At 41.1% G+C, this 27325-nt stretch overlaps 1 protein-coding gene and 1 long non-coding RNA gene across 5 annotated transcripts in view; one reads left to right on the top strand and one right to left on the bottom strand.

Moving 5' to 3' along the window:
• The window catches only part of LOC110398367, a 411724-nt gene that overhangs the window by 11963 nt on the left and 372436 nt on the right, over positions 1-27325 (bottom strand). For all 4 annotated transcript variants that reach the window (XR_002438350.1, XR_002438349.1, XR_002438348.1 and 1 more), the window contains 3 exons: positions 17529-17661; positions 12604-12720; positions 9343-9486 (listed from right to left, as the gene is read on the bottom strand). This is a non-coding gene — a long non-coding RNA (uncharacterized LOC110398367). The remainder of the gene's footprint in view (positions 1-9342; positions 9487-12603; positions 12721-17528; positions 17662-27325) is intronic.
• Positions 8774-27325, top strand: part of TECRL (trans-2,3-enoyl-CoA reductase like) — a 54733-nt gene continuing 36181 nt past the window's right edge. The window contains exons 1-2 of the mRNA XM_021395937.1: positions 8774-9399; positions 23675-23726. Of these exons, the coding sequence (XP_021251612.1) occupies positions 9166-9399; positions 23675-23726 (286 nt within the window). The 5' untranslated portion in view covers positions 8774-9165. The remainder of the gene's footprint in view (positions 9400-23674; positions 23727-27325) is intronic.

The following is a 27325-nucleotide window of genomic DNA, read 5'->3' as shown; positions in this document are numbered from 1 at the left end:
CACGCACAACGTGTGACCCTTGTCAACTCATCCCTGCTGGTCAGCACGATAGAGCCTCACACAAGGATTTTGTCTCCTACATCTGCAGCAGTGCATTGTTTGCCAGGTATCTGACAGCTTGAGGTGCTGTGCATACGGAAAAATAGCTGATGGTCTGGAAAGAAAAAACAAAACTGTATCTAACTGCTTTACAGACAGCTCACAGGGCTAATTATTTAATAAGCACATAATAGAATGTCTTGCAACCAAGCGGAAGAGTATGTCAAATGCAGGCGCTGCAAAATGGCACAGGTAAACCAGGGTCCTTGGAGAGTTTCCTTATGAAGTAACAGCAACAACAACAACAACAAACCAACCACAGATTTCTGCATCTCGTCAGCTTGTGGGACTCACAATAACTGCATCAGATCCCACTACACAGCTGTGGATTTTCCCTTTCTGCTGGTAGATTTTGAGCCCTGGAAGACTGCAAATGTGATCCTCCATCTACCTTCATTTCACCCTTACATACAGCCAGCACCTTCAGCCATTTAGAGTACTTCATACATGGAGGAAGGCCTTTGTTTCTACCCAGGGGCTGTGTTTTATACCATTTTCAAAGGTGCTTGTGGATTGCTTTTCTGTCCTGTCAAAGCATGCTGATAGCTCACCTATAATCTACCCTTGCCATTTCCTAGGTTGTTAGATGCCACAGCTCTCCTTGTCACCTCTGTCTCTGTGACCCCATCCCCAGAATGGCTATAGAAATTGCAAGAACGCTTTGCAGAGACAGCAGTTAGCCTAACAGCAGCATTGGCAATTTTTTTGTTGTTGTTAAAGCAAAGATAATTCTGACAGTGCAATGTAACCTCACGGTAACTGTCCGGAAGTTGTTTGCAAACTGGTTGCAGTCATTCCTGACCAGGAGCTGTCAAACTGAAACTCCGACTCCAGAGGTGTTGAGTGACATGCTGTTGTCCTGATGTGTAAAACAGCAAGTGCTGGCTTTTAGTAGCCTTAGCTTACATATTGGCTCCTGTCAAGGTCTGGAAGTCCACTATGGCAACTGTATGCTCATCCTCAGAGCCAAACTGCTTACCACTGAGTTGTCACATGCTAACTAATGCAAAAAGCAAGCCTCTCTCCTTCCAGATTTGCTACAGGATAAGGAAAGTCTATGCATTTTTAACTTCACACAAATTAGCGCACTCTTCCCTGCCAACTTTTCTGTACGGAAGAAAATCTTTTAAGCTTTTAAGTGCTTCTGTGCAAATGTTGGTTGTGATAAAGCAAGACATGGATAATCGGGGATGACTCAGCAGTAGGGGTTTCCTCACTAAGAATACAGGTGTTCCGCAGGAAGCCACAAAAACATTTCTGGAGCTCATAGTAACATTTTTTTTTCCATGGAGTTGAAGATTAAAACAGGTTTTCCAGGCAACCTGTTCAAAACTTGTGCATGCCCCATCCCTGGATGTGTGCCAAGGCAAGCTGGATGGGGCCCTGGGCAGCCTGATCTAGTAGTAGGCAACCCTGCCAAAAGCAGGGGGGTGGACACTGGATGGGCTTTAAGGTCCCTTCCAACCTAAGCCATCCTATGATTCCTAAAACCCTGTTCTCCTCAGCTTGTTCCAGGTTGCTGTTGTGTAAGACCATAACGCACACTTGTTTGTGTCTGTTTGTCATTAACAATGGCAGTGAAGGGATGTCTGGAGCTTGCACAGGCTCTATCCTCTCGTGTGTGCCAAGAGGTCTTATGAGGTGGTAATCTTGAGTAGGAAATGCTGCCAAACTGTGGGTAATGTCAGTGACATTTTCTGCTGCCAGCAGAATAGAACCAGTCCTAGCTGAAAAATGATCTGATCCCATGTGAAGCATCTTTCTGCAGGTGAGCGGGTTTCTCATAGTGCCTTAAATATGATAGATTTCCTGTATTGTTTTAAACAAGATGAATGAAGAGAGATCTTGGTCTCTGCTGCAGCTTTGGCAGAGGTAATATCAAAACCATGAAGTAGAAGGCATTAACAGTATCAAAGTTTGGGCAGGGACACTCCTTAGAATCAAACAGTCATTACGGTTGGAGAAGACCTCTAATATCATCCAGTCCAACCCCCAACCCATCCCCACTGTGCCCACTGACCATGTCCCTCAGTGCCACATCTCCACGGTTCTTGAACACCTCCAGGGACGGTGACTGCACCACCTCCCTGGGCAGCCGGTGCCACTGCATCACCACTCTTGCTAAGGAAAAATGTTTCCTAATATCCAACCCTTCGTCAGGGTCCTGTTGGTACCAGCCTTGGGGCCGGTATTTTAGCTGTGCAGGCAGAAGAGGCTAAACAAGGGAAAGAAATGGAAAAACAAACAAGCAAAAAACAGTATTTCAATTTGATGAGCATGCTTTCCCTTGCTTTGTAATGTTGCTTCATGGAAACGTTTTTCCAAACATTTGAAGCCTGAAAAAAACTGGCAGGGAACAGTAGTTTGAATGAAATAAATAAAATCATCTTTTGTTCACTTGCCTGACTCCAAGTTTTCAGGAATTCTGCTGTTTCTCAAAATAATTCTGCTTTGATAGAAAAATGTCACGAAAATATTTTTTAGTCAGAAAGACTGAACGTGAAAGTAAAGGATGGATCATTTTTCTTTTAGCTCAAGATTAATCTCCAGGATGAGACTGAATATTAAAACCGTCATACTAAATTGCAACTTTTCCGAAAGCTTGAAAGTTTGTGAAAGGAGGAGGTTATGCTGACAGACATTTCCTAACCTTATTCATGAAGCCATGAAATGAAAAATACTAAGAAAGGTTTGGCTTCCTCTATGAGAAGAAATAACATGTAACATATCAAAAGTAATAAAAGACCAATCACCCCAAGATCTTCAGACAAAAAGTAGGATTACAAAGCAAGAGTTAATTGTTCAGAACCTCAGAATCTTTCCATCCAAATGAATAAGCCTTTCTGAGCACTTCAGCATCAATGCAAACTGCATATTTGAACAACACATTTTTTTCTTGAAAGTTTTCCAAGTAACTCCAACCTCATATTGCACAGACTGGTTTTGCACAGAAGAAAGATGCATTCCATCTCAGCTGTAAGAGCGTGAATTTGCCAGTTTATACTGTTGCCACTTGCGGAAAATGGTTGTACTTTATTGTATTTCTTTTCATCACTATTTACTGGCTGATCAGCTTCTGATAATGTGGTTACTTGATCTTGCTCTGTGAAATTACAACCTATTATGTAGTCAGGATGTGTTCTCAGAGCAGGATTAAAAAACTGCTGTCAGTAATGTACTTGGTTGAAATTAAGTGAGGACATGGAGTAAGCTTACACTGCTGCAAAGTACAGGGTATCAACACCTGTCCTTCATTCATCCACTCTGTGCTCTCTATTTTGTCTGTGAAGTGGCACGATAGCTTAAAGCCACAACAAAATGCACGGAAACTTGCTGTCTGTCCATGCTCCAAGGACTCTTGTCAACTTGGATGCTGCTTTGTTGCTTGCTTTGCTTGCCTGGGCATGAGTATGGGTGCTGAGATTGGCAGGGAGCTCAGCATGCCATTGAGTTACAGAAGTCAATGGCTTTCCTTCATTGAGTTACTGCAAGCTGGAGTGCATAAAGCCTGTTGTAAGACACTGAAATGAAGCCAAGCAATTGGAAGCAAGTTTCTAACATTTGCTAACTGATACGCCATGTTATTATGCAGACTGACAATGGAGGAAGGGGCATCACACCAGCATTAAGGCCAGTGTATAGAAAGATGCACTTCTTGTCACCAAAAAGGTAAAGGCTTCTTAAGGAGATGTTAAAGGCTATAGGGTAATGCTGTAGAGAAAACTGTAGGGAAAATTTTCCTTCAAAGTATTTCTTGAACAAGTTTAGGTGACATTTCCTTGCCTCCCAAAACTTACTTCTAATCTTTGCCTCAAAGGAACTATGGGGACAAAAGCATATTGTCAGCATAACACTGAAACGTGAACAGTGTTGATCCCCATCTCTGACTGTCTGCTAAATGCCAAGACCAGCTTAAAAATCATATCTTGCTTTAAAAACCATATTTGTTTTTAGAACATCAGAGATCAAGTTTTTCAAAACATTCTTCTTTGTTTCTAAGGGCTACACGCTGACCTGGGGAAAAAAAAAATCCTATGACGTTTCAGATAATGAGTCGGTAACACAGGAGTAGCACAAATTGCACTGATATACTTAAATAAGAACTGACAATTTCCAACTGCACAGCTGTAGATACATTATTCATTGTCAATAACACTGAGATTGATCTAGCAGGTCACCTGCAAGGATTCCTTTGGGGCTCTTCATCACCAGGAGCATCTCCTCGGGTTTCTTCATCACTGAAGCCCAGCAGCTGCCTTATGCACTACATCCTGCCTGTCATCAGATGTGAGCTCTGTATCACACTTAGGTATTTTGGTAGGGACGTAGGTGTGTGTTTGCGTGCAGTGGGCTGGGGGTGGAGATTCCACTTCCTAATTCTTGCTGATAGAATTGCTGTACCCGTCTGTTGGCTTTGCTTGTTTCTCTTGTGGATGCCTGTGGGGGATGGAAGGAGGGCTGGGTCTGGATTTGATTTGTACTGCGGATTTACTTGCTGTTGACACTACCCACGACAAAGTTTAAAGTTAGTTTGCAAAGCCAGAAAAGTAAAGCCAAGCCCCTAAAGTGAGATGTTAAACAGCTGGCAAAGCTCCGTAGTCAGTGGTGAAACCTCCTCCTGCTGCAGGGACAAGGTGGGCAGCACTGAAGATCCCCAGCCTTGCTGGCAGGCTGGTTCCTGGGCTCTCTCCTCCCACAGCCACTGAAGGATGTGCTGTGAGCTGTGTGGCTTTTGGTTGGGTGATGTTTGTGTTGTGTAGGTCACAGGGCCAAAAAGATTGGCATCCACTGCTGCCCTGCCAGTAAAAGGGTTGGAATGTGGATGCATTCTTTGTTCCTGACAGACAAGCTTAAATGTGGAAATTCCCAATCTGATTGAAGAGTGCATTCTGGTTGTTACTAATACAATATGGATAACAGACTTGAAACAACATTTAATAGCAACAGCCCCCAAAATAAACCATTATACCTATTCCTAAACTCGCATCCAGATGAAGCCAGGAGCCTGCCAAACAAATTATTGTTACTATTTTTGCAAATGAGCATACTGTATCAGGTTCTTAAATCCCTCATTGGACATCTCAGTAAAACTAGACTGAATGCACAGCTACACTACTACCCGTACTCCACATCCACATCCCTCCTGTACTGGGGCCCCAGGCCTGGATGCAGTACTCCAGATGGGGTGTCACAGAGTAGAGGGGGACAGTTACCTCCCTTGCCCTGCTGCCATCCCTCTGTTGATGCAGTCCAGGTTACAGTTGGCCTTCCTGGCTGCAAGTGCACATTGTTGGCGCATGTCCAGCTTTTATCAACCAGGACCCCCAAGTCCTTCTCCACAGTGCTGCTTTCTTCTCCCAGTCTGTATACATATCTGAGACTGCCTTGACCCAAGTGCAACATCTCGCATTTGCCCTTGTTGAACCTCATTGGGTTCTCATGGGCCCACTTTTCAAGCCTGTCCAGGTCCCTCTGGATAGCAGACCTTCCTTCTATAGTACCAAATACCTGGGGCTCCGAGGTCTCCGTCTTGGGAGCATTGCTCAGTTCTTTGGCAACATGAAACCAGTGGGAAGGGATACCCTGCTTCCACCAAGCATCTAGAGTGTATGTGATAAAAAAGCATTGTGTGAAGGGCTGCTGACAAGTATCTGGGGTGAAAGAGATTACACTATGCTGCTGACTTAACAGGTGACATTCTGCAGAATGAAAGGAGGTTACCAGTTCTCTGGGAAAGGAGGCGTACATAACGACCAAAAGTGAAAAGGTATTTCAGAAGCATCTCTGGGATCCAGTTGAGATCTCATGAAACCCCATTGTGCTAGGAAGTCTGCAATCACACAGAGAAGGAATGTGGAATGGGAAGGGAAAAGAAGGAGAAACAGCAATTTCCTAACACCACACAGGAAATTAGTGTCTTAACCATAAACTTAATACCAAGTCCTAGTCCCTGTCCAATACTTTGTTACCTATTTTGTCATGGCCTGCACAATTTGATGCTTAAGGTATTGTATTCGAAGTACTGCAAAAAGGTCAACAACAGATGTTGCTTTGTTGTGAAAATACCAGCAGTTCAGTAAACCAGAAACAATGGCTGTGTGGCATCTGGGAAAAAAAAAAAGTGCCTTTCAGAAGGATGGCTTAGCAAAGTGCCCACCTATCTGCAAAGCAGCTCATGTCAGGCAAGTGCCAAGTGAGGAGAGGAGGTAGAGCCATGGTTTAAGAGTTATGCCCATTTACACGGCCCCTCGAAAATATCGGCCCCTTATATGGCAGGAAATTGTGTGCAAGTTGAAGCTGTCAGAGATGATTTAATTCTTGCTGAGTGCTCTTTGATTCCTCTCAGAGTCCCAGAGTGAAGCTGAGGTCGGGGACTGTTGGCTACTTGCCTTGCCAACAGCTCATACGGCTGTAAAGCAGATCAATAAATCTCACCACGGGGCTGATCACTGACACCTGTGCACCGGGACTCCCCATCTCCAACGCTGGGGACTGAGACAAGGTACCTATACTGCACTGAAAGTGAAAATCTGCCTTTTGTCCAGTAACCAGTGCTTCATTTTTTTGTGCAGTTTTGCATAGAACATTGCCTTACAGTGATCCAGGAAAACCAAGCCCATTAATGACATTTCAAACAAGTGCAGCACTTGGCACATTAACAGCAAAATCTCCACTGCTTTTATGCACCTCTCTTTTAGAGCGTAAGTTATCAGTGGTAACTCTATCCCTGCTTATTTTTGGTAGAGTAGCTTCCACTCTCTTTATATGCAAGTGTTACATTTATCTTCAGTCTATCCCCACTCACTGTGTATAGAAATGGTGCTACAGTCTAATCCTAGACCCATCATTTAATACCAGGAGGAAGGGGCCAGTCACCTTCAGGGAAACCCTACTACATCGTAGTTATTGTCAGCTAAGGACTTGGCTCTGTAAAGACTATTTTTATCAAAATATTGAAATTGTGTATCGTTACCTTAGGTAAAAAATAAAAAATATGAGGGCTGCTCTGAAAGCAATGCCTCCTATTTCGTAATGTTGGCCCACGACGTCAGAGGCAGATATTGGAGGTACAGCAGCAGAGGTTGAACCTTCCCACCAATATTCCATTACACATTGTTGCCATGGGACAGATGGCAGCAGAGGCACAGTCTGACAGAATGGTGTCTGACATGGAAGTGTGCATGGAGCAAATGGGTGGCACTGAATCCTTCCATTGCTTTTGAATTGAAATGAATAAATTAAGAAGTATACTAATATGTACTGATACTGCTAACTGATTCATAGATTTTAAGGTTAAGAGGGGGTATTATATCAGTTTGTCTAATCACTCGTTCAGCAATTTATACACTTTCCTTATAGTAATCTGTCAAAATAAGTGTATCTTACACTTGGTATTTAGCACCTATGTGTTGCATGGTCTTTACCTGTCTGTTTTTATTAAGGCCCTTACAGTCAGCCTGTTATCACTCTCCCCATTCTGATCATTTTGTATCACAATTTCTTCAGATTTGCTCTGCTTGCTACATTGTCTCCACCAGGGTGGAGGTTCCTTTCACATTTTTCATTTAGACTCAGCAACAAGTGTACTTCTTTAATCACAATACAATCTTGTTCAAGTCTAATGTTTTCTTTTCTTTAGGCTGCCCAGAGAGTCTGTGGGTGCCCCATCCCTGGAGGTGCCCAAGGCCAGGTTGGATGGTGCCCTGGGCAGCCTCATCTGGTGACTGGCAACCAGCCCTCGGCAGGGAGTTGGGGCTGGGTGGGCTTTGAGGTCCCTTCCAACCTGACCATTCTATGATTCTATGAAACAAATTAGACTACTGCTTCATGTTCCAAGTATTTTGTCATTGCAAATGCCCAGTCTTGTTATCACTACACTCAAACCCGCTCAAGAGTTCAATCCCCATTTACTCACTGTTTCTTCCTCGTATGTCCTTTCTGTATAAGAAGCATGCAGATTTCACATATGCGGTCTTGATCCTCCAGAACTTAAGCACACTTACAATTCGATTATTGCACCAGTTACACTTAGACTCATACATGTGAAAATGAGCATATGTGACAATATTGCCAGGAGAGAAGATTTGGTTTGGAAATGGCCTTTCCTGGGGAGGATCCCCTCACTCTCATTTTTAATTCCTGCAAAAACTTACCAATTAGTTTTTCAGTTACTTCACAGAGCTTCTTGTCATGTGGAGCTAGATATGGCAAGCACTAAATTTTCTGCAACAGCAGAATCAAAGATAAGAGACCTGTTCTGTCTCCACTGTCACCTCCTGGGGGAGGTGGGGGTGGGTATAGCTGTGTTGTCACTTTTATCTTACTGAAGGTTTTTCTTCACTTAATTAAAATTCCTTAACATCATGATTTTGGTACAGTGATTGTCGTTTCCTTGAGGTTTTGCCATGTAGAAATATACTCAGAACTTACTCTATGTCTGTCTGCAGAAATCTGTGGTGCCCTTCTAACACTGTAATCCTTGGCATTTGCAGACAACCCCTACGTTTTGCTGATTAACTCCCAATGTTTTGTTATTTCAAGTGCTTCAGGCCTCCAAGAGCAACAGTCAATATTTTTAGAATAAATGATTTCTGATATCATTTTACAGCTACATATTAAGGGCACACATGCACCCAAACACTATATATACACACACATGCACATACCTTATACATATGCACATCTGTAGGCACTTTTAAACATTTGTTTCAGTAGATAACAATGGAATTCAGTGCATTCATTTCTGATTTCTCTGGGGCTCTGGAATTCCGGGATCTGACTTAATGTGTTAGGGAAAAAGTACAATGTGTTATTTCAAATGCTGGTTTAAATTAAAAGGGAGAAAAAAAAGCAGCCATACGGCACATCACAATAGCTGGTTAAATATAGACTTGGATTACAGAGCCATTGTTTTCACTCCTGCTAAATAAGACAGTACTCTTAAAATGGAACACCACTTGACCTTTCACGTCTCATCAGCCCAATATTTAACTGATGCGGGGAAGGAAGGTTTCCCCCTGGAACTGTCCCCTGTTGACATGACGGTTGCTGTTGCTGGGTCATACAATGCTCAGAAGGAGGAAGACCAGTGCCTCAGAACTCAAGAGGGATCTTTCAGCCCATGGAGGAGCTCTGTCCATGTCACAAAACAACACACGCACTTTTTTCAACTTCTCTCAGCTGGTGCTTTCTGCTGGCCATTTCAAACCGCCACCAGTGCTCAAACATTCAAAAATTACTTACTTTGAAGTGGAAATCCTTGATGTGCAAAGCAAGAAGCAGATCTGCATTGTGGACAAGGTGAGTGTATTGTTCCAGTATGCTGGGGATTTGTGTAGTACATACGGTGCCACTTCCTGGTTTCTGTTTAGACTCTGCCGTGATCTTCTGTAATAGAATAACTTTTATTCGTCTCTTGGAGAGATACTCACAACTTCTGCTCATTCACAGTCCTCATCTGTCTTCTTCCAAGATTTTACAAATGAACCAACACTGATTTCTTTTAGACCTCCTGGCTGCACTTTGGACTCAAAATATGTCCTTTTGCTTGTCTTTTGATGCTTAGGTTACAGTGGTGATTTCAGAGAATAATACTTCTGCTTCAGAGTAGATACTCAGTTTTAATACATTTTCAAAGCTAAGCATCTCTGCAATGCCATGGGTTCTTGTTGGTATCTAAACATACTCAGCTGTGCACTACGTAATGAACTGGACAGAAGACTGGCATTTTTAAAATTTTTTGTTTGTAAACAAAATGACTTAGAGAGGTAGAGATGTGTCTTATTAATGACATGAATCAAAAGATATAAACAACAGCCAAATTGTGTAAGTAGAATGAGAGAACTGGGTGGGAAGGAACTTTCCAATGCTGTAAACAGTGACTGAGAACATCTCATATTTACACCACCGTTTTCATGATTGATTGTGCCTCAGCATATGAGCTAGCCTCTTGTGTGCTGTGAAATCGGGAATTCTAAGCTATTCAGATAGCTGGAATTTTCAGAAACACAGTAGAGTTTTGAGACTTACTGTTCTGCTAAAAGAAAAAATAAATCCCTTATCCTCACTGGCAACAGCTGGAACTGGTGGATAAGTTTGCTTCTAATGTTTAATTGAAGGGCTTTGAAACATGCAGGGTGGAATGCTACCACATTTCTAGTGTTCCCGATCATGTAAGGGGGATTTTTGTAATGTTCACCTAGTTAAATCTCTCCTTTGCTCATTCTTAAAAGGCCAAATGCTTTTTGAGACTTTTTGAATCTAGCCAAAGGGGAAACGTACAAAATGATCAAACAGATGCAATGACTATTGATACAATTTCTATTGGTAGGTTTGTATTATTTAATTTACTGAGTGTAAATTGTAAACTGTATGCAGTTATTAGAAAGGGCTATGTAAACACTATACTGAATAAGACTTCAATCCAACAAAAGACTGAGTGTGTGTTTTATCTTAATCTTTCGTACAGGCTTATTAAAAGAAATATATTAACAGAAACAAGAGTGACATTTCTGGAACCCTTCCATGATGCATAGAACTGCAGTCTTCTGGGACAATACATAGTTTTAATTTTTATTTGGAATATACAGTTTTAATTTTTATTTAGAATTTCTTCAGATGTTTTCTACACCTTTCCCAAATCACAGACTCTGTTTTCTGTAGCAGTGGCAAAAGAGTTATGAGTGGTGATTGCGAATTGCTCTCTATGTAGAGGTAAAATGCACTCCGAGGAGCAATAGCAACCATTAGCTGAAAGCATATGCTGAGGAAGCTATGTTCAATTTACATGGCCATGGCCATCTTTCTGGGCATGGACTTATTTATTTACTTAGGCACAGCACCAGAGGGTTGGCACAATTACACTGCAAGGCAGAGACTTCTAAGACTGCCTAAAGAATTTGCATTTCAAATGCTGATTCACCTGCCTATCTAAGTCCATTAATCTGCTATAATAAATCCTTTCTAAGGCAACCTTGGAAGCACAGAAGTTGAGTTCCTTACTTCAGCGAACACTTGTTAGTATTGGTGAACCTCATTTAAGCTGGTTATCAGAGCAAACGAGAGACCATTTTACTGGATGATGCATAATCTTCTGCTTAATTAAATATAACATCATATAACATCGATACAGACTTAACATGATGCTTAGAACACCTATGTTCTGTTTGTAAGATACTTATGATTAGCTTCATTTTTCGAGGTTACATGTAATTAATTCTTCTCAGGATTTATAATATGAAAGAAAAGGAACCATATATTTAAAGATGTATGTATTTACTTTCTTATTGCATTTTGTTAGTAGTTTCGAGTATTATGATTTAGCAAATGTATTTGTAGTATTCTCAGATTCATAATGCTTCTATGGCTTAATGGCTTTACGTTGCACAAGGGAGATTCAGGTTGGGTATTAGGAAACATTTCCTCTTGGAAAGAGTAGTAGTGCATTGGCACAGGCTGCCCAGGGAAGTGGTGCAATCACTGTCCCTAAAGGAGTTCAAGAAATGTGGAGATGTGGCACTGAGGGACATGGTCAGTGGGCATGGTGGGGATGGGTTGGGGGTCGGACCACTTATAATGGCAGAGAGAAAACCCCTTTCTTTCTCTGCCTAATAGAAACTTAGGCAGAGAGATGAGATGATTAAAAAACTGGTTAAATACCAGGCAATGCTTCCACAGAGTTAGCTTCTATGACATGCTTGCATATGCATATGAGTCCAGTTCAGATTAGTAGAAATTCTGTGAATTCTGCAAAGTGATGATACATCTACCTAGTTTCAGTATTTATTAAGAAAAGATGTAAGTCTTGTGCTCAGTGCCGTGTCAGGGATTTAGGAAAGGCATGCTTAGCTCTGTGACCTCAAGCAATCAGCTGACATCGGTAGGCTTTGGGTCAGGCATAAGTAACTGTGAATTAATTCCTCAGCTGTAAAATGAAAAATAACACTATCTCTTTTGGCTTTCTTACCCATCTTACACTTTGGGGAAGGATTAGGCACTTAATATCAGTGAGCTGAGTGGTTAGTCTAAGGTCCTGATCGTCTGTAAGATAGGCTTAAAGGCACAGAATAAATACATATTTGCCTGGTGTTTAAGTCTGTATGATAATGTTCACTTTGTACTGCAGGCTTTTCCAGAGTCAGGAAAGCCAGAAAAATTACTGAAAGAATGCAGTAGAAGAGGAAAACCTCAGGTATTTTATCACAGACATCCCGTCCAGGAGCTGGGGGTTTAAGAAAAAGACTTCATCTTGTAAAACTTGAACAAAATTCCCAAGTCAGCAGCACTGGCAGTTCGTTCTGCTCATGTGTACTTGTGAATCATTACTCTAATAGCGTCAACCTGCTGCAGGGGCTTCCTCTGCTGTGGATATGATGTTATGCAATTAGTTTGGTGCAGGTGAGCTTTTCTGGCAACTAAAAACAATGAAAGATATTTTTCCCCAGATTTGCTCTTGGTACAAAAATGAATTCTGAGGTGAGCAAAGGTATGGGTATGCGGACTTACATGATTTCAGCAGTGGCATGACAGGCAGTGTGGTCTGTTTGAGTGACTGAGCCCCAGCTTTTCCTTCCCTCTCCGCTGCTTGGCTGGGGGCTTTCTATTGGCGGAACTCCCAACTGCCTGTAAAGAACAGAGGGCATGTAATTAGCACTGATTAATATTTTTGTTTTAAATATTTTCATTGAAAAATGGTCTCAAAATGTGTAAGGATTTTGGCTCCTATGTTTACTTCCAAAAAAACAACAGAATGTGCAAAATTCATGGAGTCCTAAGAATAAAAGAAAATAGGTTTTGTATTTTTAAATAAATAATCTACATTTTCCAATGCCAGCCACAACTTATGGAAGAGAAATAGCTACTCAAAAACTGCTTTACTTCTGCATTATTGCAAAAGCCTGAAGTAGGTTAGTTTTAAGGTTATCGATGTGCAGCGATTTGATTTATAAATGCTGTTAAGGCAACTCATAACTGTTTCTGTTACAGCATTTACTGTATACTATCTTATTCTTCAAATTAACTTGTAGTAAAATGTATTTTCCTACAAATGTAGTGCAGTGTAATTAATTTTGCACGAGTTGCTTTGAAGGCATAAAGTGTTCCACAACATTGTTTTACAGAATAAATCACTCCTGGGGAAACCAGCAGAGAAGGCTTTTTTCCCCATCAGAAGTCTTGGAGCTCAGTAGTTTTGTGCTTCATGATTTTGCTAACTAAGCTATAAGCAGAGGTGCAAACTCAGGTTTTGTCAGCTGCACAGTGGCACTTCTTTCAAAAAAACCCCAAAATTTAAGGCTTACAGAAGAGAACTTACAAAGCTAAGTTACCAGTGATTAAATGCTTGTGGTTAACAATATGTATTGTAGAAACATTTAACTGTACTTATGAGTGTAGACGTGCCATGCAATGCTTACTGTGAAGGTGATGTGAACATAGTTATTTTTTTTAAATTAAAGGATCTCTGTGTAGGGCCTGTCCTCTCATTACGCACTTTTGTCACACCTAGCCTAATATGAGCCTGTGCACCATTCCAGGCACTTACATGGGCAATTCTTCTTGCTGTTAAATATAACAGAACATATAGAATCATGGAATGGCTTGGGTTGGAAGTGTGCTTTAAAGACTGTTCCAACCACCCTACTGTGGGCAGGGACGCCTTCAGCTAGTTCAGGCTACCCAGGGCCCCATCCAAACTTGCCCTGAAGAATTTCAGGGATGGAGCATCCACAGCTTTTCTGGGCAGCATGTGCCAGGGCCTCACCATCCTCACAGTGAAGAATTTCTTTCTCATGTGTAATCTAAATTAAAACCATTGCCCCTTGTCCTATCACTACATGAACTAGTAAAAAGTCTGTCTCCATCTTTCTTATAATCTCCCTTTTAGACCTGAAAGGCTGCTATAAAGTCTTCCCAGAGCCTTCTCTTCTCGAGGCTGAACAAACCCAGCTCCCTCAGCCTGTCTTCATAGCAGTGCTCTAGCCCTCTGATCATCTTTGAGGCCCTCCTCTGGACTTGCTCTAATAGGGCCACATCTTTCTTATGCTGTGAGCCCCCAGACCTGGATGCTGCAATCCAGATGGAGTCTCACAAGAGGGGAGCCAGGGTGGGGACAGTCACCTTCCTTGACTTACTGGACATGCTTCTCTGATGCAGCCCAGGATACAGTTGGCTGATATACAATTTTTCATCCATCTGTGCTCTCAAATATTTGTCCTCATGGCTGCTCTTCATCCATTCATATCCCACTCTATACTGGATGCTTGAGATTGCCCCAACCCAGATGTAGTACTTTGCACTTGCCCTTGTTGAACCTCATTAGGTTCACGTGGGCCCACTTCTCAAGACTGCTGAGATCCTTTAGAACCTGGCATCCTTTCCTACTGTTCTATCACCTGCACCACTCAACTAGGGGTCATCTGCGAACTTGCTGAGGGTGCACTCTGTATGTATTACTACACCTTTGGCCACAAAGATAAAATAGGACTCCTTTTGATTTATCTGAAAGGGTTGCCTGTTTGTGTCTGAAGGAGTTTGCGATCATTTTTCTTTCTAAAGCATCTAAAAGAATAGTGACCTAGTATCTGCACACTGTGGTTTAACAATAAATGGAGTTACTTCTGATTTACACTGGAGTGACAAGAAAAGCAGATGCATGCAGGTGCAGTACCATAAATCTATTTCTTTCCTGTGGGCTGTAGCTCTGTCACAGAAAGTGGGCAGCCAAAAAGAGTAGTCATCACCAGCTCTTTTCCATGGTTTTATCCAGCAAATAAAAATAACTTCTCACATCACAACTTGGAGGCTGTTCTGTAAATACCACGTTCATTTCAGGTGATCAAATGCAATTATTGAAGTAGGCAATGAACTCAGCAAAGAAACCCCATGGAGTGCCAAGGCATTCCCTTTTACATCAGACTTCCCTTGTTTGCTTCTTTAGTAAGGAAGTAAAGTTGGTATGATATTGAATTAATTTTCCTGAAAAGAGACATTTAATTGCCTTGTATAGTCTTTTTTTTTAATGTTGCAGTTTTAATATTTAACTTCACAGGACTCTATTCTTCCTTGTGGGGAACGAGCAGAACCTGTGCATTTCCACAGCTGCTTCATTTTATGTATGGGATTTTTGAGATCATCATCTTCCTCATTCAGGCAGTTTCTCTTTAAGGATATCTGCCTCCCTTTGGTGCCAAGGATGCCCAAAGGAATTCAATAACCAGCTAGTTAAATGAGCAGGCTGCCTTGAGAAGACCACTTGTTGATAGTGAGTCCCACAAACTAGGGACTCCCACAGCAGTACAGGTGAAGGAACACAGACACTAAACTAGCAGAACGCAGACTCATTGCTGTGCAAATCCTCTCTTTTACTTCCTTTTGAAAGGAGGACTTTGTGGTGTCATTGTCTTTTATTGCATGTTTTCCCCACATCCAGCTCAACAGGGAGCTGGTCCCTGCTGGGAGGCACTGCAAGAAAATACATTACATTTACAACCATTATAATGTCTATGCATTTTCTTGCATAGACATTATGCAAGAAGTATATATAAGAAGCAAATCTTATGCCTACCCCTAGTGCTGGAGGTGATGTCAGAAGTATTTTCCTCCTCAGTTATTAGTTACACTTCTCAAAGTAGGTAAACATATTCAAATTCTACTGAAGCAATGCATTACATTCAATTTTTCCTGCTGTACTAGAAATTCACATTATTTTAATGTCGGTATAGGTACAGCTAGCAAGCAACTGGACATAATAATCTCCGGTCTTTGCAGTTACTGTTCTTATTTCAGTACAGCTTTTTAGATGAAAAACCTGGAGAAATGGCTTTTGGTTTATCTAAAAGCAAGAGACTGAGGAAGGGAGAAGCAGGTAACTTAAGGGCATTTAGCATTTGTAAAGGGATAGTTCAAAGAACTAGAGAAGCCACTACCAAAGACTGATGCTTCAGCTGATATATAATTTTCAAAGCTTAGAAATGCCTTTAAATGACTGTTTTTATGCAGCTCTTATCTTAGCTATAAAGGTCTAAGCTTCAGCAGGGGGGAAGATAGAGTGAAATACAAAAAAAAAAAAAAAAAAAAGCTTAATTCAAAGCTTGGTGAAAACAAGAGATGTAATTCATGAGGCACCAGTGGTGCTCCAGCTCTTCATTTACCTGCCCACAGCAGTGGGTTGGAGCTGGATGATCTTTAAGGTCCCTTCCAAGCCAACCCATACTATGATTCGGTGATTCTGGCCAGCCATAAAGGCCAGCTATGCTACAAGAGCATTGAATACTGCCAAAAGTATATCCTAGAGACAGATCCTCAACCACTGTGAAAATGTTCTAATTCCCCGCAAAATGATGACTTTTTATCCCAGCTGCACATTTGCGTTATTGCATCAAAGGTGATTTGCAAATAACTGCAAATTACGAATGTGCTGGAGCAATACAAGACCGTAGGGAGCTGTAGGTGTTTTATTAGTCTAAGAGTTAATCAGCACAACCCATGATAGAAATTTAGGTTATAACGGCATTTCATATAGGCATTATTGTAGCATTAAAATACTCCTGCCCATGATTTATTGGTCCATTAGAGTATGCTTCAGGTTCTTTCTGAAAGCTTAGTCCTGTGATTCTTCACAAAATACCTGAGCCATGTAGTAATGGATCTTTGTCCTGGTTTCAGTTGGGACATTTTTCTCCATAGTGTGTGGTATGACACTATATTTTGCCTTAAGGAGATAAGTGTTGATAACACACTGATGTTTCCAGTTGTTCTTGAGCAGTGTTGTACAGAGCCAAGGACATTTCAGTTTCTCAGCTTCTCCTACTGCCCTGCCAGCAAGAGGACTTGGGGGACACCAGGAGCTGGGAGTGGACCAAACCAGGAGAGCTAGCCTAAGCTAGTCACAGGGATATTCTTTGTGACATCATGTGAAAACTGTAAAACTGAGAGGAGTTGGCTGGAGGGGGCTGCCACTGCCTGAGCACTGTTGTTGGGTGGTGAACAACTGTTGTGCATCACTTGTTTGGTGTAGACATACATATCTGTATAATATTATCATTACTACTCTTTCTCTTTTCTGTCTCAGTAAATAATTTTCATCTCAACCTACAAGCTTTATTTTTTTTTCTTGATACCACTTGGAGCAGGGGAAGTGAGCAAATGACTGTGTGGTGATTAGCTGCCTGCCAAGTTAAGCCACAACAGAGATGGAAATACCTAAAGGTATAATGTATATATATACATTAATGCTTTAATTGTAACATACCTGTCCACGTTTAAACAATTTTGGATTTTTAGAAGTTCTTAAAATGCAAGCTCTTCTTTTAAACAGGAGAACATATTGTGGCAGAGATTCTGTACCGGAGGTACAGCAAATATCTCCTCATAGCACTTGGCATTGTGAAAAGCATTTAGATTTCTGATTGCCCAGATGATATCTACATCACCTCCATTTGTCGTTCCTTTCTGTTTTTGGCTCCATCCTTAACCTTATGGGCCACAGGAGGCTGGCTGTCTCTCCATCTTTCTGTCTGATCTCACCAGCATAATTTTGGACTTACTGGCCAAGCATAAATTCACCTGTATGAGAAGGAAAGAGTTCAAAAAGTCACTTAGTTTCTGCTTGTCTAATGAAAGCTGCTGGCATGGTAGCTTAGTGCTTCAGAGCAGGGAGGACAGAAACCAACCATCTTGCCTACTGGAAACACTACAGGTGACAAGGAAGGGATGGAGAGCAGCTGGAATAGATTTGGGGGATCCTTTATAATCTGTTAGTAGAAAGTAAGGCTTCATTAGCCCTGCTACATGTAGAACCACTTATCTTGCTGATGTGTTCTCCTCTGAATTTTCCTTTGAGCTGGTTAATATTGTTGCTATTTTTTTTCTTCTCCATGCAGTCCCCCAGATACATACTGGCTGAGTATCTTGGGTGTACTGCTTTTAAGTTTTATTATTATAAACATCAGCAATATGCACAGGTATTAAAAAACCAAGCACAAACATCTACAGCCATTTGGTAGAAAAGAGAAGACAATACAGAGAGCCACATGTTTAATATGGCAATCAAAATAAATAAAACAAACCCCACCTTTTTCCTGAGAAGAATTGGTCAAAATTAGTTCCCCCCCCCCCCCCCAAGTTGTTTTCTTTACAACTTACAGTGAAATGAAATGAATCTTGGCTTTTCAATGACATGGAATTTGGAAGAAGAAGACAATATTACAAATTAATTTTGGAACATTTCAAACTCATGACACAATAAATATTTCAGGTGCAATTTGTTTTACAATTTAATAGTGCATTCATTTATTCGAATCTTATTTCCTATCAGGTGATTTTTCATTGTTTGAGAGGGTGTTATATTATTTTACACTATCATGATTGATGTGTCAGAAAATAATGGGAAAGTAATGAAAGTTCTATAAGGATGAGAAATAAAGGAAATGAAAATAACACAACAAAATGAATTTTCAGCATTTCATGAAACCATGTTTTAAAAAAAACACCAACAAACACAGGCACCACAAACATTTTCTATTTTATTTTTAAAATTCAGAGTCAACATACATTTACACATCCAAAGTTTTTCCAGAACCATTGCGTCTTCCTAGTAGAAAAGTGATGTGACAGAACTTTCCCTACTCTCAAGATGAGCACAGAAATCGTACTCACTTCTCTTCAGCTAAAGGTTATAAGGCACGGAGACATGCCAGTGCTGGTGACATGGTGAACTCTGTAAATCGAGGGATGGCCTGCAAGCCCTATATCGGCTAATAGATCACTTTCTCTTTACTTCCACACTCATTTTAGCAAGGGGAGAAAAAGCTCTTTCCAGTGTCTGACACTTCTTTTTCAGGTTTTTTTTCCCCGTTTTTCTATAAAGGGAGAGTATTTATTATAAGCACCCAGCTTCTAGTATAAAAACAACATAACATCTTCAGAGACAAGCTTGGCTAATTTAAACTGACGTGCCCACACCCAGTAAGCATGCAGTTATGTGCATTCATAGATATTTCGACCCATCGTTATTGTGACTGTTAGTCAGTTGGATTACCTCATATGCCAGAGTTCAGGTGACCACATAAATAACCTCTAGGAGACTAAGCACTGTGGCTGTAATAGAGCCAAAACCACAGTGCTGAATCTCTCCAGTTTCTGGAAAGATCGGCTTCACACCAGAGCTGGTTTTTTAGTATAGAGTTTGTGTTGTGATCTACAGAGTAAGATGCTGCATTTCATATAAACTCTTTGTGTAGTTGCTGACAATGCTTGTCTACATGGAGTTACTTGCCTAAATGTGGAAGATATTTATATCTCTTTGGGCATGACCAGCACACCAGGCTAACAAAGAGACCATCGTGGGACATGCTGAGGGAGGTTTTCACCGTTCCCATTTTTAACTCTGTCCTTGAAAATTAACAATAAGAAAAAGGAATTGGATGTAGATGCCAAATTCACAAAATGAGGACAGCAGTTAGAATGGGTGTTTCCCTGATTCACTTTCTGTGGATTGATGCTGATTTATAATAATACAGCAATGTTCCCCAAGCAAGGACGTAGTGTCAAAGCAGTAATTATGAAGTATTTGTTGTGCGCTGAATTTGAAAATTACCTGGCTCTTCCACTAGCCTCATTTTCTGTTTTTGGATCAGTGCTTCGGCTACAATAAGCTGATGTCACACTTTTGAACAAGTGTACCTGGCTAAAGAATGGGGCTGTCCGGAGTTAACAAGCAGCTGCAGTGGCAGAATACCTGAATTTCTGCAATCATGGAAAATGACAGCCTGCTGGAGGTGACTCAGCAGTGCTGACATGCCGGAGAGGGAAGAACAGTCAAAGGGAATTTTTGAATGAATGAACACTTTTACGCTTATTTTATTCAAATTCTTATTGATATCCTTCTAACCTGTAACCACTGAATTAATTCCTCAGTATAAGGACTGTGTGATGCAATTACTTACAGATAACCATATTAGTTATAATTTTTTGACTTACAAATGTGAAAGAGGTATGAAAATGGAAAACTATCTGATTAGCCTGCACTTACAAAAGGCAGTTTCAGATTCTCATAATATCTTCCACTTATGGCTTCTCCTTGAGTCATAGACTAAGTTACTAATGCTGTATTTTAAATCTAGAAGAAATGTAATGCTTTGTGCACTGCTGCATATATGAAGGACAGAAATGGAACAGTTGACCCAGAAGATCCTTTCATTCTTTAATTCCTGAAAAACTAAAAGTTGCCTTGAATGGCTGAGTTGAAATATTTTTGCTATGAAGGTATAAGAAAAATAAGATCTGAGTTTTTAACTCATTCTTTTCTGAAAAATGTAATGAATGCGATCCGTACCTGTAAAATCTGCAATTTTTATACTTTTTTTTGTGAAGAAAAAGTAGTTTTGAACCTTAGTTACAATGACAACTTGTTAGAAAGTCAGCTACATTTGAAATCTGTGTTAGACCATACACAGTAAGAAACTGGAGAAAACTGCTTGACCATCAGACACAGAAGATATGTGCCAACTAAGGTGCTTGGACAATGAAATTCATCTTTTAAACGAGATTGATCTTTTAAATAAACCAAGGGTGGTTCTGTTTTCCCTTTGCATATTTGAGAAGTGCTGAATTAGTGGAAAAGAAAGGTTATAGTCCTTTCATAAATAATTTAAAAGAATAAAAGAAGAATAAGACTAATGATTAAAGTGAAATGTTTCAGGGTTTTTATTCAGCTAGCACAATGGGTAATAAGAGGAGATGATGTTCCAGTCCTTACAATTCTTTAGCTTGTATTGATGTAGGATGAAAAGAACGAAAGATAATTAATGGTTTATGAAGAGACCGCTCTTAGTAGTAAGCTGATGTCTCAGCATCCATCTTCACGTTGATCAATATTAGAATCTATAGCCTCACTGGTTGTTTTATGATGCCTTTAAGAAAAAGGACACAGAATTATCAAGATCATAAAAAAATGTATTTCATTCTTTTGTGGCTATAGCCTCATTATTCTGCCTGGGAAAGGACATTGTGATTCCTCAGTGTCACAGCCCATTCTCAATAGGAAGGCATTTGTGTTATTTTTCAACTTGTGGTCTGTGCAGTTTGCCTCAAGAGAAGAGAACGGCCCTTCTCCAAGCCAGCTGGCCCACAAAACAAATGTCTTCCTGCTCTCTTGACTGAGAACACGTGCTCCAGGCCTTCCCTGGGCACATGCAGCCCACACAGTGTGGTGCCGCACAGAGGTGCCAGACCACGACTAGCCAACCAACCAACCAGCCTGACCTGGAGTGATTAAATGCAGCTCTAGCCTCAAGCAGCTTGGACATACTCATGCCCAGCAGTGCCCTTGCTAATGAGCTCTGCATCACTTGTAAATGTTGCAGGGGAACACAGTCCAGCTATGTGGTTCAAACACCAGATCTGGTTGTGAGTTTGTCACGGATGGAAACTTAAAAACCTCACTCATAAGAAGGAAGCAGGAATATATTGATATCATATAGTGATTTAGCAAAGCTTAATCTTAAATAAGACAGCGGCTTAGCAAGGTTTGAGATGGCGAGGTACACTTGATTATTTACTGCACAGAGGATAGGGTTAAACACACTCATCCAGGAGACCCTCTCATGAATCCTGAGGTTCAGAGTGGACCCCATTGCTTTCTAAGCTCCTTGAACCACAGAAGTAAGGAGTCCCGGTGTGGCTGGATCCTCTACTAGATTTGGTCAATGGTTTATGTCTGAACAATATATGAACATTCAATCTAAGATGCAATTTTAGTGAAGCTAGCAAAGCTTAAAACTATTCATCACTTACCAAGGATCTCTATCAGCAAGGCATCTTGTCATCAAGGTGTAAGGGATCTCTGCGCAGGTGTAACCATGAGGGGCTTCCCTGTGCAAGGGGAGATCAAGGGGCTCTTGGGCTACTCTATGCTATGAGTGTGCTCAGCTTAACACCATTTATGGGGTAAGATGATTGACTCATAGTATTCAGCAATCAGTATTTAGTATCAGTTCTTTGAGCACCCAGTTTGAGACATCATTGTGGTCATTATCTGTCTTGGCAACACCTTGATTTTTATCGGTCCTGAGCAAGGTCTCTGGCTTCCTTTCTTTGAGCTCAGAAAACGTCCAAACCTACCCTGCACTGGGACACCTGACAGGTTTTGGTCTGCAGTCTTGGGTCTCTAGGGTTGTTGCCACCTAACACCACTTGCATCCATGTCTGGGCTCCACACTTCACAGATGTGGAATTATGAGGTGTAACAAGGCAATTTCAGGTATTTTTAGAGGTTTTGAAAACAAATAATAATAATGAAATCAAACAAAAAAGAAACAAACCAAAATCTTCCTCTCCTATTCAAGTCCACAGCAGTTGTACACATTACAGAAAGAAGGCACATGAGGATGTGCTATTCTACTGGAAGTTGCATGGAATGACTGCAAATCTGGACTTTACCAGTGCCTAGCAAATCCCTCTCTGACCGTGGAAAAGAAAGTATTCTCATCTAAACCCAAAGACAGAGCTAGTAAAAATCTTAACTCTACACACCATTTATGTAGCACAGGTATTGATATAGAGCTTTAGATCATTGAAACTTGTAATGAGTTATCTGCCTATTCATATTATCACTAGAAAAATGTTAGCTTACTCCTATGCCATAATAATAATAATGACAAGTATATTGGATATTTGTATTGGGTGTCAAATGATGTAAGTTTATTTGTTTGTACTGATTGGCAGCTGCTGAGCCAGAAGTTTTCCATAGCACAGGTGCCTGAAATCCTGGGGGAAGGAAGCTTTCTACCTTCTGCAGTCTGTAGCTGTGAGGTCTCTCACTAGAGACAAAGTGGGTCCCCACAGTTAAGATACACTTTAATTTAGTCTCTGAGCTTAAATCAGCAACACAGAATATTAAATCAGTGTCAAATGCAAAGGAATGGTCTTGTTAAGACCTCAATCTCAAGCTTAACATATTTCTTTCTGAAGTGTTCCATTCCTTTTCCTTGTAAATTCAGGCTACTTCTAAGTCTTTCAGTCTAGTAAATTCTTACTGTTTCTCAGACACTTTGTGCAAAGTGTGTTAAGAAATCAATAAACATAATAAAATAGAGCCTAAATGGCCTCCAGACTACCACCTAACACTGTGACACCTGAATTGCTTCACTGCACACAAACGACAGCTTGCAGAAAGAGACTGATTTCAAGCAGAAAGGACAGAAAATCCTACCTTTACTACTGGCTCCCAGGGAAAACCTCTTCATGTCTCTAAGACCCATGTCCCAGCACGCATGAACCTGAACTTAAAGCTAACCCTTGAAGGTGTCCCATCGGTTTGATCTTAGGGGCAGTCACTGCCTCAGCAGGGCCAGCAGCTTTCCCTCTTGCCCTTGGGATTTTACCCTTCAACTGGCCAAGCAAAGGTAGGCCAGGGAAGATGCAAATCAAATGTGAGATGGAAATGTATTGATTTGCTTTATTGTTGCCTAAGGAACCTACAGACAAATTTAATCGTTTCTGCATTTATGGGAGGAAGGGATCCAAAATTGAAAAAGGTGGAAAAATTAACCTGCTTGCATTTTGTTTTCTTTTTTAGGTACCTCCATCATCTACCCTCCTAGATGTGAAACACAAATTTCACAAAGCCTGTAAGTATTGTGGCTAGCAGGCTGGGGGCATGGTTAGAGGCCTTTCAGCTTGGAGAAACAGTCAAATTTATTTTTCATGAAATCTCACACAAAAGCTGAGGCTGACTTGACAGCTCCAGTGCCAAATTAGAGCAGTGTTTGGAGTAAGGTTCTACTGTAGCTGTCACAGATTTGAGAGGCTGGAAGGAGATGACTGCATTATTTAACACCACTAGCCCAGGAGGGGCAATGCCTTTCTATCCCATTTCTAACATTACAGTGCCAATTCAAGATCTCAGCTGCACTTGCTCTCCCAGGGTTATATTAGATAAGCTTAGATAACATGAGACTACTTCAAGCTGGTTGTAAATAGACCATGTGGACCAAACAGCTACTGTAGCAGGGAGCTTAAGCACAGAGTGATTGAATGATTTTTCTGGGATCATGGAAGCAATGCGGCAAAGTTCTCAATTAACTCAATGCTGCCCAGTTCCTTAATGGCCTGGGCAAACTCCCGTTTTTCCAGCCTTGCTTTTTTGTTTTTTGCATCCATGAGTAGGGGAGAAAACACTGCAGGAAAGCATAGTTTTTGGCACATACAGACAGCAGATATGGACCTTGTACATGAGATGAAAGGAGCAATCACATTTGAAGATCCCTCTTTTCTTGCTGTTGGGGAACAGAACAGTTTTTTTGGATGCTTTCTTTCTGCCACCTCCTAGTCACACACATCCAGCTCTCACTAGAAGCAATGGGAGGAAAGGTGAGAGAAACAGCAAGGCAGGCAGCTGGGTGCCAAAGTTTGATGACATTTCCCTTTATACTTTATGAATTGCTGGGTTAATATTTTGATAAGAGGGGCCAAATACACCTGAAATCTACGAGATATAAATGCATGTATGGTGGGTCTTGAATTCTGAATACTGTGTGCATGTTTGTAGAGAGCTCAATTTTGCTGCCTTGCTCCTAGAATGGGAGCAGATTTCTTCTTCTCTGTCTGTGGAAAGTAGGGTGCTCCTTGTGATGAGAACTCATAGCCTAGAGTGTCACTTTTGTGGGATAAGCAGGACTATACAAGGCCTGTTAACTTAAACTGGGCTATTAAGTTGATTAGAAAAAGATGCAAAAGAATTGAGGGTAGGAAATAAAGGCCAGACAATCACTGGCTAGAAATGAAGCACCAAATGAGTGTGTAAGATTTAATGTTTCAATAAGAATATGTCCTCCCATCACTTTGTGAAATGGTGTGCTTTTCTGCTTAGACTCTCCTAAATCAATTCAAACTGGGTTTATATTGATTCGGCTTAAATCAGTTGATCACTGGCACAGAGACTTATCCCAATTTAACTATAATGAAGTTTTTAATGGATTTGGGGTAAAATGGTACGAGTTTGTGTATATGCTGTTTTAATGGCACCTGTTTTCATATACAGAGGTACCTTACTTCTCAAATGCTTCCGGTGATGTAAGTGCAGCTGTGTGTAAGGGAGACAATAAGCAGTACAACAAAGCACAATACAAACCATGGACTGAATTTCTGACAGTATGGCCCTTTACAGCACATAGAAGGGCTGGAAAGTGCCTTCAATGCTTTTTCAGTCCCCAGTTTCTTAGTTCAATTCCCACTGTTCTCATGAGTACACTGTGTCACAGCGTCCTGTGTCATTTCTTCCCATTCCAGCTCATTGCTTTGATCTCTCTTTCCCAGCTCAGCCTGGATATTATTGTTTCATGAGGTTACCCCCTTCTCCTTTTCCACTGGCAAAGAACAAACCTTCCCTTTTTTCTCTTTGTGTAGTTTGGGGGATGACAGCTTACGGAATACAGTTCTTTTAGGCAAGAGCTGCGAAGCGGCTGAAGCTGATCTGTGGATGCCTTTGGTTAGTGTCTATTTGTACTAGCTCATGCATTCATTTCTGTCATTTCATGTGTGCCAGACTCACATCTTCCCTATAATCTTTGCTAAAACACTCCTACGCGGACACCCTTACAGTCTCTCTGTCCTTGTGCATTATCCTTTGATCACCTATGCAATTAAGCTTTCTCCTCAGCTGGTGTCTTGTCAGCCCTTCAGTGAGTGAGAGGAACCCCTGTGCAGCAATTTCACAAGCATCGTCTCTGTCACTGATCAGGTTTTGCTGCCTGATTGAAGAAAAGAGGAAAAAGACTGAATTACGAATTGCAGCAGGAGACTGTTAATCATTAAGTAAAAGAAACGGAATGCAAGTGACACATAACGTGTTAGTGCTCAGTAGTTTCTAAGTCAGTCAAACATTAGTTTGGATCTGTATTTGTATGAAAAAAATACAGACTCAGAAATCCAGGAACAAATATGGAACTATTCATCGGGTCTCATTTCAGCAAAACTCTCTCTACAGAAACAATCCCAGCCAAAGCTAACACTGTGTTTTCTGTGGCACTGAGTTCAACAGGGCAATCCCAGTTGTATCACTGGAGATTCAGGGATCTATGAGCATTTAGTGGAGGTAACTATCTAAGACAAATGGCCCTTTCCGTGGGAATTCAAAGGCTTTCTCCAGGATACAGAGCACAATTTTGGATCAGCCCCTGGGTGCTGTAGCAGCACCATGGTCAGCACAGAACCACAGCTGCCTGCTGCCGCTTTCCAGCCATGGGTTTCTGTAGCAGGTGGAAGATCCAGGCTGCCATGTTTAACAGCAAACGTCACACCTGCCCACCATGAATCTGTATAATCCTTTCTAAACCTAATTACAGTTTTGGCCTTAGCCAAAACTTCCAAAAAGGAGTGACACGATGTGTGTCATGGACAGAAACACATCGTCCATTGTACAAATGTCTACACATCTGTTACTCATTGCCTGAACTTGGGTGGCAGCGGAGTGCCTGGGCATTACTAGCCTTCGCTCTGTACTTTCTAAGCCACGGTCACAGAAGCCTTAATCAAATTGGTGATGTGTGCTGAGTTTAGTGCTGTTTTCCTAATTCCTTTGGGTAGCTGGCAGAGGTGAAGCCATGCCAAAAACTTAGTGTATCAGAAGGAAGCTTCTTGTCCCATTTTTTCAGTTTCTTATAATGAGTTAGATACCTGGCTTTTTCTTTGTATCTATGGATGATGTGCACACTGGGGAAAGAAATACCTTGTAGACTAAACTCTGCAAGCTCTTGTCCTTGGCAATAAATCTTCACCTTTAATTTATTTTTGTCTTTTCAAAATGTATTGGACCAGTGGGGGAGAATATCTTATAGGTAGAAAATGAAAAATGGTAGTAATAATAATGCTAATCCAAGTATCATATAACTAAAATAAAATACATCTAGAACAAGTGGTATAATGGAGTCAGTGATCGTTCAGTATTTTCAAGGTTACCACACAGAAGTTTCTGGAAAAGTTCTTGAAAGTGGAGAAAGAACAGAAAGGAGGGAGGAAATAAGATCTCAGCAACACCATCAAAAAATCTTGGATACAGTGTTCTGCACAGGGAGGTAGCACAACTGTACCTACTCTTTGAAGTCAGGAGAGCGAGCTTAGGGAGATCAGAAACTGCCCTCCAGGCAGGAGCAGCAGGCAAGTAATGAAAGGCAGATGGGAGGAAGCCTGGTGATGGACAGAAGGAAAAAGCAAAGCAGAAGCAAGGACT

This window comes from Numida meleagris, chromosome 4, assembly GCF_002078875.1.
Source record: "Numida meleagris isolate 19003 breed g44 Domestic line chromosome 4, NumMel1.0, whole genome shotgun sequence".
NCBI classification, from domain to species: Eukaryota; Metazoa; Chordata; class Aves; order Galliformes; family Numididae; genus Numida; species Numida meleagris.
Note: the sequence above shows the minus strand (reverse complement) of the source record. Positions and strands in the feature narration are given on the sequence as shown.